Source organism: Parasteatoda tepidariorum, chromosome 1 (genome assembly GCF_982258835.1).
Source record: "Parasteatoda tepidariorum strain Cologne lab strain chromosome 1, Ptep-v5.0, whole genome shotgun sequence".
In the NCBI taxonomy this organism is placed as follows: domain Eukaryota; kingdom Metazoa; phylum Arthropoda; class Arachnida; order Araneae; family Theridiidae; genus Parasteatoda; species Parasteatoda tepidariorum.
The window spans coordinates 132,177,972-132,196,923 of record NC_141755.1 but is presented as its reverse complement, the minus strand read 5'-3'; the positions used below and the strand labels follow the sequence as shown (position 1 = coordinate 132,196,923).

At 26.5% G+C, this 18,952-nt stretch overlaps 1 protein-coding gene across 4 annotated transcripts; it reads left to right on the top strand.

Moving 5' to 3' along the window:
• Window positions 1-1,795: 1,795 nt before the first annotated feature.
• On the top strand, window positions 1,796-18,751 carry LOC147816983 (transcription-associated protein 1-like). 4 transcript variants are annotated; one of them, XM_087153302.1, is made up of 9 exons: window positions 1,796-2,015; window positions 4,109-4,156; window positions 4,950-5,060; window positions 6,886-6,969; window positions 9,037-9,231; window positions 12,144-12,310; window positions 14,864-14,946; window positions 16,149-16,396; window positions 18,622-18,751. In XM_087153302.1, the coding sequence occupies exons 1-8, from the start codon at window positions 1,998-2,000 to the stop codon at window positions 16,160-16,162; spliced, it is 720 nt and encodes a 239-aa protein (XP_087009428.1). In that variant the 5' UTR covers window positions 1,796-1,997; the 3' UTR covers window positions 16,163-16,396; window positions 18,622-18,751. The 4 variants fall into 4 exon arrangements, with proteins under 4 accessions (XP_087009428.1, XP_087009423.1, XP_087009435.1 ...); XM_087153309.1 differs by lacking the exon at window positions 16,149-16,396 and adding an exon at window positions 14,058-14,262 and having other exon boundaries at window positions 1,810-2,015; XM_087153303.1 differs by lacking the exon at window positions 18,622-18,751 and adding an exon at window positions 14,058-14,262 and having other exon boundaries at window positions 1,810-2,015; window positions 16,149-16,353.
• The last annotated feature ends 201 nt before the right edge of the window (window positions 18,752-18,952 follow it).

Genomic DNA, 18,952 nt, shown 5'->3' with positions numbered 1-18,952 from the left:
CATGCTTCATATGCTAGGCCCGCGAATATACAGCCTAAAACACCTTCTCCCGGTTAGTCAACAAAACATATTTTGGCCCATTTTCGACCCACTAATGGGTCTATAAAAATGTCCTCGGGTACAGTTGTTCGTCACATTAATCTCCAATTTCTGCCACAGTTTGAAATTTATAGGTTAATATTATAGGGAGCTACGGGGTGTGATGTGTAAGCTAAATATACGCGGATCAGGTATGAGAAGCGTGGTGCAGTTGGTAGCGCTGTGGGGTAAGGATGATATGTAGCCCCGGAAGTACTGGGTTCGATACCCTGCAAGGGTCGACTTTAATTTTTTTTTTTTATTTATTTTTTGTTATGTTTTTTAATATACTTTTTGACAATTTAGCGTGAATGAAGTGTTCTGTATACAGAAATAACTATTTTTCCTTTATGAAATAGCGAATAATTTAATGTTATTTTTTTAACTTCTTTTTCAAAATTTAAGTGTTTTATATATGAAAAGAATTATTTTTCTTTGTTAAAGAGCGAATAATTTCTGAAAAAAGACAAAAGTTGTATTAGGAGGCACTCTCACATCACACCCCGTTACTCCCTATAATATTAACCTATAAATTTCAAACTGGGCCTGAAATTAGAGTTTAATGTAATAAACAATTGTACCAAAGGAACTTTTTATAGACTAATTAGTGGGATCTCAATGGGCCAAAATGAGTTTTGTTGACTAACCGGGAAGAGGTTCTTTAAGCTAAATATTCGCGGGGCTGTTATGTGAAACGTGGCGCAGTTGGTAGCGCTGTGGGCAAGGTTGACATGTAGTTCTGGGTTCGAAACAATGCAAGGGTCGACTTTAAATTTTTTTTACTTATTTTATATTATGTTTTTTAAATGAAGAAATTCGAAGTCTATATACTGTATAAAAATATGGTCATATATCTCCCTCTAATATTAACCTATAATACTTAAACAGGACCACGTATTATATTACCGGGTTATGGAGTACCCTAACTGAGGAAATAATTATAGACCTCATAGGGGGTACGCAATGTGGCCCTGTAGTTTACTATGTATGTATATCTAAGATAGTCTTCTGTAAAGCTTTAAAATTAGGAAATTCGTCTTCTAAAGAGCTTTAAAAATTCGAAGTCATTTTTCAATATTAACTAACGCATGGCCCGATATCAGACCTTAATATTGACCCATAATATTTTAATTGGTCCATGTATTATATTACCGGGTAATAGTGTACCCTACCAGAGGAAATAATCATAGACCTCATAGGGGATACACAATGTGGCTCTTTAGTTTACTATGTACGCATATCTAAAATAGTGCGTTCAATCGCTTTAACATGAGGAAATTCGTTTTCTAAAAACCTTTAGGACGAGGCGATTCGAAGTCAATTTTCAATATTAACGCAAGGCCCGATATCAGACTTTAATATTGACCCATAATATTTTAATTGGACCACGTATTATGTTGCCGGGTATTAAATAGTCTGATGATCGAATGATGGGGCAAAAAAAAAAAATTTTTTTTTTTTTACCTTTAAACTAAAAAATTTTTTATTTATAAATAATTTATTAATACTCAAATTGCTTGAAAGATGATATGTTCCCTCATAATGACAACGAAGTTTTTTGTTTTATCAAGGCTTAACTCGATCTGCCGTCACACGCTGGCGCTGCGGCAAGCGTCAGCGGCAGATCGAGTTAAGCCTTGGTTTTATTCAGTCATTTATTTATATTTATTATGTCCGACATTGTAAAAAAGAAAAAAAATGCATTTTTGGCCTTGAGTGACAATGGCTTTTTCAATTTGAATACTTCCATTTGAACGGGTTAGTAACATGTACAGAAATAGGCAACCGGATCCTTTACATAATTATGAAATCAGTTCGTAAACAAACAAAAGGCTGTGATGAACATTTCACCAAGCATACCCTTAATTATTTAATGAAAATACTTTGAAATATTCCAGTATGTGCATCAGCATTAGATAATGTCAATTAAGAATGGTGTGAGTTCTTTTTTTTTATTTCTCATTGTAATAAGCGCAATAACGTGTTCTTAATATTTCAACATAGGAATTATTTATATAAAAGCTCAGCAATTTTGCATTGCACATTTAAATGCAACTAATATATTTTAAAGAAAATTTTGTGTAACATTTTTTTATATTTGGGCCGTGGAAATTTGTCAAACCTAGTGCCGGTATAAATGTAGTTGCTTTATCTTTATAATTATACAAGTTCAATGAGTCTAAATTGCTGTAAAGACCGTTTTTCTATAATCTTTTTAATTCCTTTTTTTCTCTCTTTTTAAAATTGGTTAACCGTAGTTTTTGCAACCCTATTAAACTTTTATTACCTTAATCACTTATTGCAGTAAGTTTATTTTACCTTGTTATATCAAGTAGCTTATTATGGGAAGATTTCTGTATCATGATCTATAGCTGAATAAATGCCTAGTTTTGGCAGCTTTCATGCAGTGGTCCTTGAGAAACAAAAAAAAAAAAAACAACATAAAAGGGGGCCTACTGAAAGGATATTACTCATAGCCATCCTCAGACAAATTTCTACTTGTTTGATTTATTTTTTTTAGTTTGCAAATTTAAAATAATTTTGTTACCTTATAGTCGGTATGACAGATCAGGATACGGAAATATGTCCCTCATTATTACTGTATAGAAACTTAACTAATAATTGTAAATAAAATTCTGCTTTCTTAGTTAATTTGTGTGGAAATATTACGCAATTGTTAAACCTTTCGTGAGGGTAAACTAATCAAGGGTAACCAAGTACTTTTTGCTTCACTGGGTGCAAGCGAATAGTTACTAAAAATGTATGCATGTGCTTGTCTTAGTTGTTATTATGTGTTTGTGAGAATATGTACTAAAGACCTAATAAATATTGACCAGATCTGAAAGTGCGAGCATGTAAGAGGCAAAAATTAAATCCACAGTTCCTAAAGCAATATAAGTTTGTAGTTATATATTGTTTTGATTTTGGATTATAAATCTCAAAATAACTGAAGCTCTACTTTTTTAAAAAGGTATCTAGTATAAAATCTAAGTAAATATGTGCAATATAAATAAACACGATAAAGCAAACTCATGTTATCTCATTCGCTTTTGTTTGGACCGGAGGATTCATTATATTGAGCGTCAACTGTATTTATATTATTTTATGGAATATAACTCAGCTAGAGACTGAAACTTTAAGTGGCGTTAAGTGAAAACTCTAATATAACATTTCTTGTTCTTATAAAGCAGAATAATCTCTGTTTTTTTAAAATTTCTAATGCATGTTTACTACTTTTGCCTATGAATAATTGCAGTCCTTACAATTTATGCAAATTCTTAAAAATATTTAAATTTTTTTTATAGAATTGTTAAAATTGGAGGTGAGTTTTATCATTGAATAGCTTTTTCTGGAGTCGTTAAGGATGGCAAGGATACCAGTAATGAGTGTATCAGCATCCATTAATGATCCTGTTGCTGTTATAAATACTTACTGCTCATATGTATCAATGCTCATAGATCCTGTTGCAAGTAAGTTTAATAATTAGTCATTGGGAATTGAAAAATCAGAATTTATTTTCACTTGAAAATTTCTCATAGCAATTTAGTATTTGAGATTACATAGATATTATATTTTGTACTAAGGATGTACCTAATGAATAACTATATACTTATTGCTCATGTTACTTTGTTGGTAATGTTTACAATTCTCATACATTGATATTCACAAAAAATAAAATAACCAAAGTAATATACTTATAAATAAATCTTACTTATCTACTTAAATCATACTTACTTAAAGATATCTATATACCTATAAATAAATCATTGTATTTATCTGCACCTGATCAAAAATTATACTTAAATATTCTTACTTCTCATTTTTAATTTAATCAAATCCACATTTCTTTTTAAAGCAAAACCTTGATCAAATATATTTTATGCATTTATTGTAGTAACCTGTAATTATAGCTTATTTTATTTTTTGTTTATTTATCTGATCATTTATTGATTTTTCATTTATTGATTTTTCATTTATTGATTTTTATATTGCATAACTTTAATTTTCTCCTTTCTTTTCTTTTATATAGGAGGAAAGTAAATTGAAAGCTTTTCCAGAATTGAGTGGAGAGCTTGAAGTAAGGTTTAAATTTAATATAGTAAAATGCTATATTCAGAATGTCATTGTATGGGGAATTCGAAATTTATTTTTTCAGTTTCAGAAATGACAGTTCATTTTTCATAATTTTGCAGATTATGTATGCCGCAATTAAAGTCATTGTGCCGTTAAGCCCAGCATTCAAATCTATTTTGACTACCGAATTACAGGAACCTTTTTAAACCTCTCCCCATTTTCTAGATATTTAAATTTGCCTCCTATTTTTTGGTTCATTTTTCACTTTTTTGCCAATTTTTTTTTCTTTTACGTTAAATGCAATTGGCAGTTTAGTTTCCCATATATTAATAAATTTATTTATTTGGAAATTAATGTTTTAGCACCAATTGTATGAAGATCATTGAATTTAATTGAATGGCAAATAAGAATTTAAATTCTAAGAATTAAGGAGCATTCAAGTGATTGGCTCAAAAGCTTTTTAAAAACTGTTTAAGCAAGCTGAGACATAAAAACACTATTTATCCTCCCTCCTATATTAGTATTAATAGACTATTAATGATAAACATGTTATTAGTTTTATTACTCTAATGAAGGAAAAAAAATTATTTTGATACATTACAGTTTGAATTTGAAACCTAAAGACTAGAGGCACACCATTGAAATCAAATGTACTATGTTTATAAAAATATTTTTTCAAATAATAAATAAAAATAAAAGAATTTGAATAGATGTTTAACTAACAATAATAAAAAGAATATTTTAATGAAATATTTGTGTTATAATTTTGTAATAAAAGTATCCTTTTATTTTTTCAGACTATTGTTAGTAATCCACAATATCCTTCATTTTTGGATCATGCTATAAAAATTTTCATCAGAGTTTTAGAAGATGGAGAACCACAGTTCAATGCTGAAAAAGCCACCCATGTATGTATTTTCATGTCATGCCAATGGATCATTTTGTATATTTTAATGTACATATTTTTATATATATCCTGTATTATTTTTTATGAAGGTAGCCAATCTAAATTTTTTTCCTTTACTCTTTTATGTTTTTTTTATTCATATGTTGTCAATTATTTAGTTTACATAACTGATGAACTTAATGAACACAGTTAATAGTCATTGATATGGGTTTAAGATAACAAAATTTGAACAGTATTTAAAAAAATAACCCCATTGTTGCTAATGTCTGTAGGTTATGTTGTGTGTGTATGAAATCAACCTCATTTTAATGTCTTGGCAGAATAATCAGGTTTTCTCTATTTACGCTTGATCTCACTTTGTTTTTATATTCAAGACTGCTGTTTTTAAAAATTAGATTAAATCAGGGTTAGTAATTGTCCTGATGATCTTGATGTTCCTGATTTAAAGTATTTTATCTGTATTTGTCCTGAATTTTTTGTGTGTATTGAATATTCGATTTTCCAGGAATGAAAATGCAGATTTTTAAGAAAGTAGATTTAAGGAATTGAAAAATTTTGATCCAATATCCTTTTTCTTTCTTTTTTAAATGCTTGTCATAATCACAATATTTGATAGTTCCAATATAGGGACTGTCTATTGATTATTTACATGGTTTAGATATTTAGAGTCTTACCCAGAGGATTCATTGTTTCAACCTCTTTGAGAATTAAGTCATTCAATGAAAAGGAAAATTGATAAGCAATTTCGCAACATCAAATTTTTATGATGTCGATTTCAAGGGTAATATGCTTACTTATTATTTTCACCAAGTACAATTAAAAATTGTGTAAGATTTCCCAGTTGCACAAATATTGATTGTTTTCTTTCATGTGATTTCAGTCAACAAGCAGTTATAAAACTTTTAAATGATACATTAGGGGATTGCTTACTAAAATTAGTGTTCTACATAAATGTTAAGCGGTATATTCATTGCATTTTTGTTTTGAGATCATTGAAACCCTACTTTAAAGAGATTAAAGTAATCTTCAACTCAATTACACATTTGAATTATATAAGCAGAACAAGAACTTGCAGTATGTTTTTGTTCTGCATGCATTGTTATTTGTTGAGTATAATTGAAATACATAAAAATCAAGAGCATGGATCTAGAAAAGTTTAAATTTCTAGGATTTCATTTTTATGAGCCATGCTGTTTGATTAAAAAAAGTGTTAAATTTTACTTAAATATTGGGCTGTAAATCTTTAGGCAACCGTGTGCCCACGATTTGTAAGCCCGTAATTATAAATAATATTCTAATTAAAATTAAATTTATCTCTCCGAGGTAATACTAATACAAAAATTATGCAAAGTGAAGTTTATTTGGTAAAAATTTTGAATAGCTGAAAATATTTTTTGAAAACTGAAAATTTTCTTCTCTAGCTCTACATTTTATAATAATAAATAAAAGATTAAGAGTTTGTATTTTCTTCATATTGTGGGGAAAGAGTGGCACTTTTTGTTACAGAATTTAGAGTGAAAATGAAATTTGACTTACTGTGCTTCATCTCAAAACCGAATTTTTAATTTTAAATACTTGATTAATAGTTTATTTTTTCATAAATTCCTTAACTACATTAGATTGATGTTTACATCTGAACAGATTAGCTTATAAAATGTTGCTATTTATTAACTTAGAATTTTGTTGCTTTCATAAAAACTTAGAGAAATTATGCGGATATTTTTCTCAACATATATTTCCTCTGTATGTTTAATGTTGGAATTTTATGACTTCTCCTATACTGATTTTATTGATGTTTTATTTTTATTCAAATATTCATATTTTAGGTGGAAAATGAGGAAAATATATTAGTAGTTTTAAGAATAATCATAGAATTTCATAAGACCTTCAGGCCATCATGCAGCTTTGAAGTAAGAATGTGTTATTTATATGATTTATCTTTTTCAATGAATTTGCTTTTGTATTAATATATTTCACACGTGTACTATTTAGAAAACTATTTTATTAATGATCAATTTTTGTAAATTTTTGCATTACATTGAGTGGAATGTGTTTCTATAGGTTTTTAAACTCGCATTTTCATGGGGAAAAGAATATTGACTTAAGTGAATGTCATTTAATGTATCTTATAAGAGATTTTAGATTTTTCACTTGTTTGATTAATTAGTTATGACTTAAGAGTTAGTTATCACTTAAAAGTTTAAAAAGATATTAATATAGGCTTCCATTATAATGACAAATGCTTCTATGAATAATTCTTGATAAAATGAGGGAGTAAAAAAAGGAGAAAATAGAGGAAGATAATAGTTCTGTAATGAATCAATTTATAAATAAAGTTTATAAGCCTATAATTTGCAATATAAATGTCAATGATCACAAGGAGTTAACTAATTTTAAATTCTCTGTACAGAGATTTCTTGCCAAATTGTTCCTAAAGATTTCTTGTTTTAATTTCTCAAGATTTTTTATAGACATTGCTTAAAAGAATTTCATATTTTTTGCTTTTATTTAATGAAAAATTCTGAGGAATATTGATGAGTATTGTTTTTCCAATCCAAATTGCTATGATCCTGAAAAAAAATTTTTTTTTTTAATAATAATGAGTCTTAGTCACAAATAAATTTTTTTAAATATAATAATATGCTATTTTTGCACTAAATTTAAATGAAAGTCATAATGAAAAAGATGAATATATTGTGGTTTTTTTTTAATTTTAGTGTGACTAACTCAAAATATTAGGGGATATGAAATATCAATGATTCCCCCATAACTCAACAGGAAGATTTTATTAGTACTTTGAATTATTTATACTTTTTATATTATTTTAAAGTCCAGTGTGAAAGAAACCTTTAAAATTTTCATGATTTATAAAGTAGAGAAAAATAAATTAAAAAAGAATTATGGAGAAATATAGAAATTCTCCCCATTCAGTGTTTATAAGTTTCTCCATTCATTGGTAATTTGTTCTAAATAAATCTTTTTAATGTTATTAAAACCTCTTTTTTTAATTTTTTTATTTCCATGGTTTAAATACTTTTTTTTATTCACTTATTTTATATTGTTTCTTTTGGTACTCTTCACCTGCATGGCCTGTTAAACCACAATATACCATATCTTAAAATAAAACTTAAGTGATTGGGAAATCTAAAGGTTGCATGCAGTGATGTGAAAATAATGATATATTTAAAAAAATTTAGCTACTACTAACACCTCTTCAACTTACAACAAATAAAAAAAAAATCATGAAGAATAGTATATCAACATGTGACTTCAAAGCAAAGAGAAAACATGTGAAATATTAATTATGAATTGTTGTGTTGCTTAAAAATAGGATTCAGCAAATTTAAATCTATGTATTAAAATAAAGGAGATTTCATCATAAATTTTATCACTTGTTAATATTTTAACTCAATACAATTTTCTATAGTATTTTTATTTTTTTTTTTTTTAAAAACTGTTTATTCTTTTTAATTTGTTGAAATTTTCTGAAACATTTATGTGTTTTTTTTTTCCTTTTAAAATTTTAATTGAAAATGATTGACTGTCGATGCTTTCTTTTGTCGTGTGTTTATTTAATCAGAATTGGTTTATGACAAACTTTTTATTGAAGAAGAAAAAATATGGTGTATAAATATGTAGTACTCTGCATTATTCAATATGAATACAGTTTTGTGATATATAAACAAGCTCCACCTTTATTGTGATAACATATGAAATTATAATAATTATATGATTTATTTAGCATATTGTATAATTACCATATCATATAACATCATGATAATAATTATGATTATATTAAAAAAGGCAAAATATTTGAAAGAGCATTAATATAATCTATGATTATTATTAATATGATTCTTAATAGCATCCTGAAATTGGCTGGTAACACTATCATGTTACATACTGATTGAAAGAAGAAAATATATTCTAAATTAGAAAAAATAATTAATCTTTTGTAATTTTCCAAATATTTTTAGATACAGATGTTTCTGCTTTATGTAAAGAATGTTTACAAAGATCTGCCTAATTACTTGCATCTTATGTTTGAAGCACGGCCTACTCCAAAAGTAAAAAATTTATCAGCAGCTATGTTGGAACCGTTATTGAAAGAAACATTTACCATCACACCGATTCAAATTGAGAAAAGGGATCCAAATTCAACTACTCAGATGGTGAGTAAAAATAATTTTAGCGTCTGTAAATCTGTTATTATTAGTTATTAAATTAATTATTAGTTCATATAATTTGAAAATTTCAAGTCTTGTGTTTAAAAGCCTTTTTAAATGTATGTTAATAAGATTATTGTATTTTTTGAGTAAGCAATGAAAATAGTTATTTGGCTAAACCATTATTAAATTCAGACTATTTGTTGTTGCCTTGGTAATATTTAAAAATCAGCTTATTCACAAGTATGAAAGGGTTTCCATTCCTAAAAGAGCCTTAAATTTAAATATGGTTTTAGGAGCCCATTAAAAGGTCTGTTTTTCTTTCTAAACCTTCTTAAAGCTCATTCATATTTTAATTTTGAAGACTTCAATTGCATTTTATAATTGTTTTCATTATTATTCTTGATGCTATTGGATTTAAAAAGTTATGAAGTAACTTCATTTAAAAATTTAATGTGAGGAGCATTTTTTTCATAATTTAATTCTAAAACGTGCTTGGAATCTTTTTTCTTGCTTAATTTATTCGAACTTCAGGTCAATTTTTAGTGGTATTTACTTTAACCATCTCTTGAAATAAAAATTCATGTATGCATGCTTTTAATCAATTTTTAGTTGTATTAACTTTAACATCTCTTGAAAAAAAAATCATATATGCATGCTTTCAATCTGTATAAGCCTTCAAAGTTAAGGAAAAATTTTACTATTATTATATTAGAGGTGCACTACCTTTTCAAGTGAAGGGCCACATGCACAGCAAATTGACCTATGAAGGGTTGCATGCTCAAGAATTTAGACAGGCATGTTAACAGCAATTATAGATAGTAATTGTTTTAAAAACATCATTGCTCTTGGCACTAAATTCTTTTTATCGGGTAACCTTATAATATATTTGTGTAAAATTAAATACTTTTAAATGTTTAAAATTAAAAACTGATTACCCATTGAAAAAAAAAACAATCAGAAAATCAGAATCCATTTATGAGAAAAGAGCAGATAAATAGAAATAAATTTTTAAAAAAATGAGAAAATTCATATTTTTTTTTATCACATTGCATAATGCAAAAGTCCATTTAAACATTAAAATTTTAACGTTCATAGAATTAAATTAAAAATAAATAAATAAATATTCTAGTTAATAAAACAAATGCAGGTTGAATTCTTTTGTTTATAGAGAGTTTGTAGGGTTAAAAATGATTAAAATTAAAACAAAACCCTTTCAGTGCAAAATAAGATTCAGAATTTAGTAGGGAATATACTCCAACTTTAAAACATCAATTTTAAATAAATTACAAGAGAAGAGGCTGGAAGAGAAAAGAAAAAGAAAACATTAATTTTGATCTTAAGAATCTATTTTTTAATTATTATTAATTAGTATCAATTTAATCTATGAATTTATCAACTTAATTACATGAACTTACAGAGCTACCTATGATTGTAATTATACTAACTTGTAATTATACTATTTTAGAATAATTAGATTCAGTACAAACCTTAGAAATTAAACTTTTTAAAAATTTTATTTAAGAGTTTTAATCCTTTGTTCAATGTCCTATCCCACAGTTTTGAATTACATATACTTATTTAGCTTTTTTTGTTGCATTTTAAATACAAAGTTTTTAAGAGTAAACTTTTTCTAAATTAAGCTGAAGATATTTTAATTTTAATGATAACAATATTATAATAATATTTTAATTATTATGAAAATTAAAATATTGTTTAGAAAGTCAGGCATTGTTAATCTTTCACAGTATAAATAATAAATTAAATAAACGTGAAAGATTTACATACAATTTCTTTTGACTACAGATTGCATAAAAACATACATTGTGTGGTTTTTACATTTATAATATTTTATAATTTTTTTTTAAAACATGCAGCTGACTTAACTATCTTTAATTACATATTCAAGCTAAAAAAAAAGAAGCTAAATTTAGAATTTGGAAGTTTACTTTTCAAGCTAAGTTTTTATTATGTTTCAGTATGAAAGACTTACAAAAATTGAAAAATAACCTTGTTAAGACAATGAAAAGACACTGTATTAGTGTAATATTTATTTAACTTACAGCATTACCTGTGTCCTTTTACATTGGGTTAGTTCTCTGCCTTGGAGATTTTGGAACTTGCTCTTAGGTATTCTAGCTGTATAATTCAAAAACAGATTTTTTTTTATTTGCTTTAATTTTGAGATAAAGAGTAGAGTTATTACATTTTTTTTTATTAACAAACAATTTTGTATTGAATTAAAATATTTTAAAAGTAAACTTTAATTTTTTATGCAAGTATTTCCAATGGTACACAGACAGTTTTTTATTTTATCCTTTTCAAGAAAATTAAAATTCATATGAAACTTCGAAATTGAAAATTTGATTGATGCATTTTAAACAGAAGGATCAATCAGTAAGAATGTTTCTTAGGTTTCCAAAAATCTTGATTGGTATTTCATTATTTTTTAAAATTTTGACTGTTTTTCTTGTTGTTTGTTTTTCTTGATAGAATTGTTTAAAATATTGTTAAAAAAATTATTAGATTAAGAAAAATGATGTCACGTGAAAAATATGAACTGGATCATTCAAAAACTCAACTTTCAAGTTATTGTTTACTTTTCAGAAACCGAAGGGACTTTGAGCAAGCTCCAAAAGCTCCCTGTCCCTGAACTCACCCATCCTTTTATAAATGTCATACTTTGTTGCTTATAATACATAATGAAGGCATAACAATTTATTGTATCTATAAAGTTAAACTTGTAGTTCTCTTAACCAAATTAATAGCATGGTTCTCCAGTTTTATGTGTGTTTAAAGAAAAATGTTATACTAAAAATTACAAAATTACTTTCTTCTATACTTTGTAGCATTAAAAATTGTTACTTTGTGATTTTTCTTTTTTTTAATATTGTTTATATATTTGATTTCTTTTACAGGTTTATTTAATCCCAATAGCTACTATGTCCCTAAAGGCACTGACAGAGCTACCTATAATTGTTGTCTTGATGTACCAGCTATATAAAATGAGTGTTCATAAAGATGTCGAAGAATTTGTGCCATTGATAATGACAACTAATACTTTACAACCCACAGCTCAACAGAGGTAACTTAATTTTAACATTACTCAAATATTTTTTTACCATAGAAAGTTTAATATTAGTGACTATACTTCAACGTTGAAAAAGTCTATGAAGTGATAAATGTTTTAATATTGTCTCTTTGTTTGCCAAATTACTCTTAGATGATAATATATCTATATAAGATAACTAAGAAATCTCTCTCTAGAAGTATTAAAAATGTTGCACTTTACATTCCAGATGTTGGAAGCAGTTTTCAGTTGATAATGATCATAGTCAGTATTTACATAACTTTTAATTTATCTAGCATTGATTCTCATATTTGCTATAATAGTAATTGTTTTATTCAAATTTTCTAGTATCTAAATGAAAACTAATTTAAATTTAGCAATGTGTAAGATACCACAGGGTCAATATATGTATCACTAAAATATATAATTTTGATTAATTTCAGAACAGTCATAAAAAAATAATTTATAATTTTATAGAAAAACTCATACATCCAATAAAGTTTCAATTAATTCGCAAAGATAAAGTATTCTCTTTCATAAAATGCATCTCAATGTGGATATTCTAATTCTTATTCTGTTTGGATCAAATCATCTAAACTTAGAATATAATTTTTTTTAAATATCTTGCAACCAGCTCATAACTTAGTTACGAAATAGTTAGCCTGAGAAATATTTGTCAATATCACAAAAAATTTGACATTTTGTAATCTTTTTCAAAAATAAAAGCTTGTTAATCTTTTTTTAATTAAAACAAATGTTGTATCCAAATGAAATCAGATTTATTTTATTGGTCTCAGATTTTATTCTTATCCTTGATTGAAGCTGGAATGTCTTTTCTTTTTCTTTGAAAAGGTTTGCAGCAAAAATATTGCAAAATTGTGAGTAAGTTTTTTTCTAAATATCTTATAACAATGTCATATATTCAACTAAAAAAATAGTCTAAGGAATATTGATGATATCGTGTATAACATATTTTATTACTTTGTTACACTTATTAGAAATAAAGCTTTCTTAATTGAAACAAACATTTTACTATGGAGTTCAATGTAACTTATTAAGTTGCTCAGCCCACTAGGTATACCAAGACTATAATTAACACCACTCTTATATCACCTTTTAATATACTGACCACTTCTCAAACTAGGCCATCAAATTGGTACATTACAAATGGTCAACTTGCATAATTTTTGCTGTAAAATCTATTTTATTGATTTTGATCTTGATTGTTGTTTTATCCTTGACTCCCTTGTCATTTTAATTTTATTTTTATAATGTTTACAGTCAAAATATAGCAGAAAATATATAGAGAAACTTTTTAAATTACCTACTTGCATGTAGGATAAAGGATATACCTTAAATGTCTTTCTTTTTGACTTATTTTATATTTCATACCAAATGATCGAGTCAGAGCATAGTAATTTTGCCTATGCATTAATTGATTCTACTCTAACGTTATGTGAATTTTTCACAACCAACATTTAGTAACATTTAGTGAACTTCGTTTTAGTAGAGCAAAATATACCTTTTTACTTTGTCTTTTGTATTTTTTAAAATTATTTTAACCCTGTATACTGTTCCAAAAAATATCTTGATTTTTTTTTTTTGAAAATTGTTTGAGTTTTTCTTTGTTTTATTATGAGGCTTGGAAAATATATTCTAAATTAAAATTTCTTGTTAAATGTATTATGTTTCACAGCTCTTTAATTGCCTTTAGTGACTGTGGTATTACTTATTTTAATGTTAGAATCTTCTATATTTTTAGGCCTTTTGCTTATAGTACTTTAGCTGATCTTGTGCATCATATGAGACAATATTTATAGTTGAAGGTTCTGGCTAAGGCTGTAAATGTGTTCTCAAAAAATTTTCATGATGAAACTTTAGTAACTACAATTCAAACAATGTCTTGCATGCTTATTCTGAATTTAATTGAATGCATTAGAATATGATCTGATCAAGAAAATGTCAATGTAAGTTCTTTTTTTCTTATTAATTAAAATATAAATTTTAGGCCACTGATTAAATTTATTATAATGCAAGGCAGTAATGCTTTTAAATTATGAATAATTTTTATTGTGTGAATAAAGTTGCATTTTAATAAAATCATGAGAGGTGCTTGTGCAGTTAAATTTATTTTGTTACACCTCTTATGTCTATAAAAATATGATGTCAATAACCATGAGAATCTGGCAGCATATCAAAGCCTTATACTTTCAACCATGAAATGCATTGTATTTTTCACATTATATTCTTCTAGCTACGAATTTCAACCATTTTTATACCTTAACTATTCTTAAAGTGTATTTCAGTTCAGATTGTTTCATGGTATTATGACTAGTTTATTATTCATGATAGTATAACTAGTTTTGTTGTTCTGGCAATGAAAATTGTGCTCTGCTAACTATTAAGTCTATTGTAGAAATATTAAAGGTTTTTTTCTTTTGCAAATTAGTAATTTCCGTAAGAATAATATTTGTAGCAACATTAGCTCTGGTATAATATGTATGAAGCAGTAAAAAATCATCTATGATGTTTATTATATTTTGAAAAAAATTTATGCTTTATTTATAGCCGTGAGTTGTTAATGAGGATGCTTGAAGTTTTGGTTTTAAAACTATTGAAAAGCTGCAACTGCCTGTTCTGCAGAAAAAAGCGTAAGTAAACATTTACTTTCTGTTAAATTTATATAGTTGCTTATAGCGCTTGTATTCACAATAAAATTTGAAAATGTAATAACTCCTTGAAAAAAAATAATAGCCACTGTTTTTAACATCTTTTGAACAGTATTAGTCATTTAGAGTAGAAAAAAAAACTTGAAGGATATTTTCAACTGTCTAATATTGCCTTAAATAATACTAATTTTAATATTGTCGATATAATATATATTGTCTAATATATATTATATAAATATTGTCTTAAAAAATTTGTATCTGTTCAGTGCTAATAACTGCAAATGCATTTTAGAAATCATTCTTGTCACACATATTTATAATTAAAACACACGAATGAAACTTATTTTATTAAGAGGCATCCACTTTATTTATTTTATTTTTTAATGCAAATAAATTTCAATCTATATTATTGCCAACAGACAAAGTGCAAACATAACAAGCAATTTCAATGTTAAACACCTACTCACCAAGCTTTTTTTTTTCGTTCTAGAGATGAATTTTATACATATCAATCTTTAAATTCTGGACAAATTTTTGAATTTATTAAGTAAGATTTAAAAAAATAAGTGGTGTACGAATATCTATTTTCATTTATTATTATCCCCTTAAAGAATTTTCATACCTTACAACTACCTTAACCGTCGGTAAAATTTTTTTAATTTTTTTATAGTCACTATTAGTTAGTTCAAACTGAAGATTCTCAAAAACTGTTCATTTTATTCCTCTCTCATTATCTCATCAAGTTTTGTGAATGGGAGAACTATCTCTGTTAGTACATATCTATACTGTTTTTACTTAAAAACTCTTCTAGGGTATTTTGCATATTTTCAACGCACAAATATGCTGTGCTATATTAAAATGGTCTTTTTTCTAGATTTATAATTCTAACTCAGATGAATTAGATATTTAGTAAATACCTGCCCTATATTGTGTCATAGAATTTTAAATACTAAGAGAAAACACAAACATTTTTAATTCTAAATAGAAAAAACTTCTTTGAAAATTTTTTATTTTTATTTCCTTTGTTTTCTTTATAGGATTTTAAACTCATTTACTACATGTTTAAAGTTACATCTATATAAATTAAAATTATTATAAAAACATTGAAGAATTTTTGAAGTTAATACATGAAATTTTTGAAAGTATGAAAATTTTTAATTTTATTATATTCTTCTGAATTTTAGTGCTCAGCCTTTGAAACATCAAATCTTGGCTATTTCTGACTCACACTCTGCCCCTCCCATAGTTGCCTCTTCAAGTTCTTCCCTTTCAAATGTGACATCTTTTGTATCTGCAGCTCAGGATATCATGTTAATCCACTTAGTTTTGCTCCTGGAGTTCTCCCGGTAAAGACTTCCATTTAGGTGGTCTATTAGACCGACCAGATGAATAAGTAAGATTTGAGAAAGCAGTCGTGTTTACGCATTTTAAGGTTTTTATCATTACTGTTACTTTTTAGAAGGAAAAAAAATCAGAATTGCATTTTCGTATAATTAATACAGTTGAACCCTGCTAAGATGAACCCGAAATATAGTGAACATTCAGTTGTAGTGAACTCCCATTTAACATTATTTTATATGTTTATAGTGGACAGCTTTGTTTATAGTGTGATCTAATTTCAGATTCCCATTTTTCTTTTTTATTTCTCTGACTTTAAATTTGCAGGGCAGGAATTATGATTGCAAGTGACTGCATTTTTTGTGTCAAATCTTACTCTTGCATGCTTTTAGTTTTAAAACTAGGCTAACAATTTGTTAATAATAGGAATAACTAACTAGAAGGCTATGACACAGAATAGATCAAGATGGCAAAAACTTGGCCTGTCATAGGCTGTAAGGCTCAAGAAGAAGAAGAAACAAGTTGTTAAGCAGCACGTTCCTCTTCTCACCTCTCTGAATTAAGTGTTCTGAATTTTTTTCCGGCAGAAAATGAGGATTAGAAAATACTAGGTTCTTTAATAATTGTTAGGAAAAGTGGTAAACTCTACTTAACATCGAATTGAATATCCATCTTCCATAGAATATAAAAATTATTTATATTTTTTTTTAGATATTTAATTTATTACATATTTAAGGATTTAATTTATAAATAAATAATTTACTATCATAATCACGATTTCCAACAATACTACTGTCATATGCTAAGAAATAATTTTTCGAAGAATTTGGATATAGTGAACTTCTGTTTTATAGTAGACTGGGTTCTTAAACAGTTTACTATTCAAGGGTCCAATTTTACTTCCATATGCTTTTATGTTTTTATTCTTTAAAATATCAAAAATCTTATAGCCTAAGAAAAACCTTTTAATTGTCTTGGAATTTTATTTAAGGAAAAATAAGAGATGGAAAAATACAAAGTTAGGTTGGAACCTGGAAAAATCTTTCAGCAAACCTAGAAACTAAACAACCTATTTCAAATTGGACTATAGCACTAAATAGCCAATAAGGTTCAAAGTAAATAAGTTCAACATCTGTTTTTATTTTTTTGTTGTTAAAATTCTGTAGTAACATTGTTGAATTTTTGAATTTATTGAAATTAGAGTACTGATTTGTGTTATGTTTTTATGATTCTTTCTGTCGCAAAAAAATTAATGAGGTAAAATCAGATCTGCATTTTATAATAGTCCCGCAGTGAACTTATCGTTAAAACTCAGAAGCTTCATTGACTGCGGTCAGTGTGCGGGTGGGTGACTACTTGGATCAGTCTGTGTAGGGACCGAGGGTGTGCGGTATGGGTCCTCGTTAGATATTGATTTTATATATAATTTATATTTGTGTCAAACCCTTTACCTAGGGAAATAAAATAGATTTTACAAAATTTAATATTAGACATATTTGCTATTTAAAAGTAAGTTTGAATAAAAAAAATATAATATTTCTAAAGAAATATTGTTTTGTATAGCAATAATATAATCTTGAAATTTTCTCGAAAACCAGTTAGAGAATTTTAATTCTATAACTGAATAGGAACCTTGAATATATTTTAAGTATAAAATCTCCATTTCTGTGTCTTTGTATTATTTTTTACATTAACAGCAGAATCAATAATTTTTCACTCTGCATTCAAACAAACGTTTCTACGCTAGAATTTTGAAACAACAGTATTTAAAAAGCAGGCTCAAATATTTTTAGTATCTTTTTCTTTCTAATTTTTAACATATAATATTTTATACATTGTGTGTAAAACATTTTATACCATCCATAATAATTTTATAATCAACTTTAAGAATATTTTATTAATTTTTGTTCCTTGACATTAATTGTATGTGTACTCATCCATATATGTCTTGACAGAGCTCATAGGTTTCAGGTTCATAAGTATAAGTTAAAATAAAATGAAGCAAAGTATACTTTCTATAAGAGTAATTTCTTAATAGTTTGTTGAAAAATGTTGCAATAGATTTAAATAATGCATCAAGAAACTTATATTTTTATTCATTCTTCGAAATAAGGAAACATGTATGCAAAAAAAGTCTATCATTAAGGTGTTAAAAGTGCTGTAGTCACACAAACATATTAATGCTTCTGTACATTTCATTAAATCATTATTTATTAACTATTAAAAAAATTGTTATCTTGTTAATATTTTTTTTAATATTAGTGAAATTTTTCATTGCTTTAAATGTATATATTTTCTAATAGTTTTCTTTAATTTTAGACGAAATTTGGTGTTCCTGCTTCTCAGGCAGCTATTTGTAACATTGCAGAATGTAGAAGCTTAGTCAAAACTTTAGTATGCGCAGTGAAAACAGTTACTTGGGGAATAACGGCTTGCAAGTTTTCTGGCGGTACGCTTTATTTACACCTTCCTAAAAAATTTTGTTTTAGTATGACTATAGACATATCCATAACCTAAATTAAATGTTGTAAAATGTGATTTTTTTTTACTTGCAAAGTATTTATATTATATTTGATTTTTTTGTTATAATGACATATCCTTTAACATTTAAATATTGTACGAAATATATTTATCAATGGTAGTGAACTAA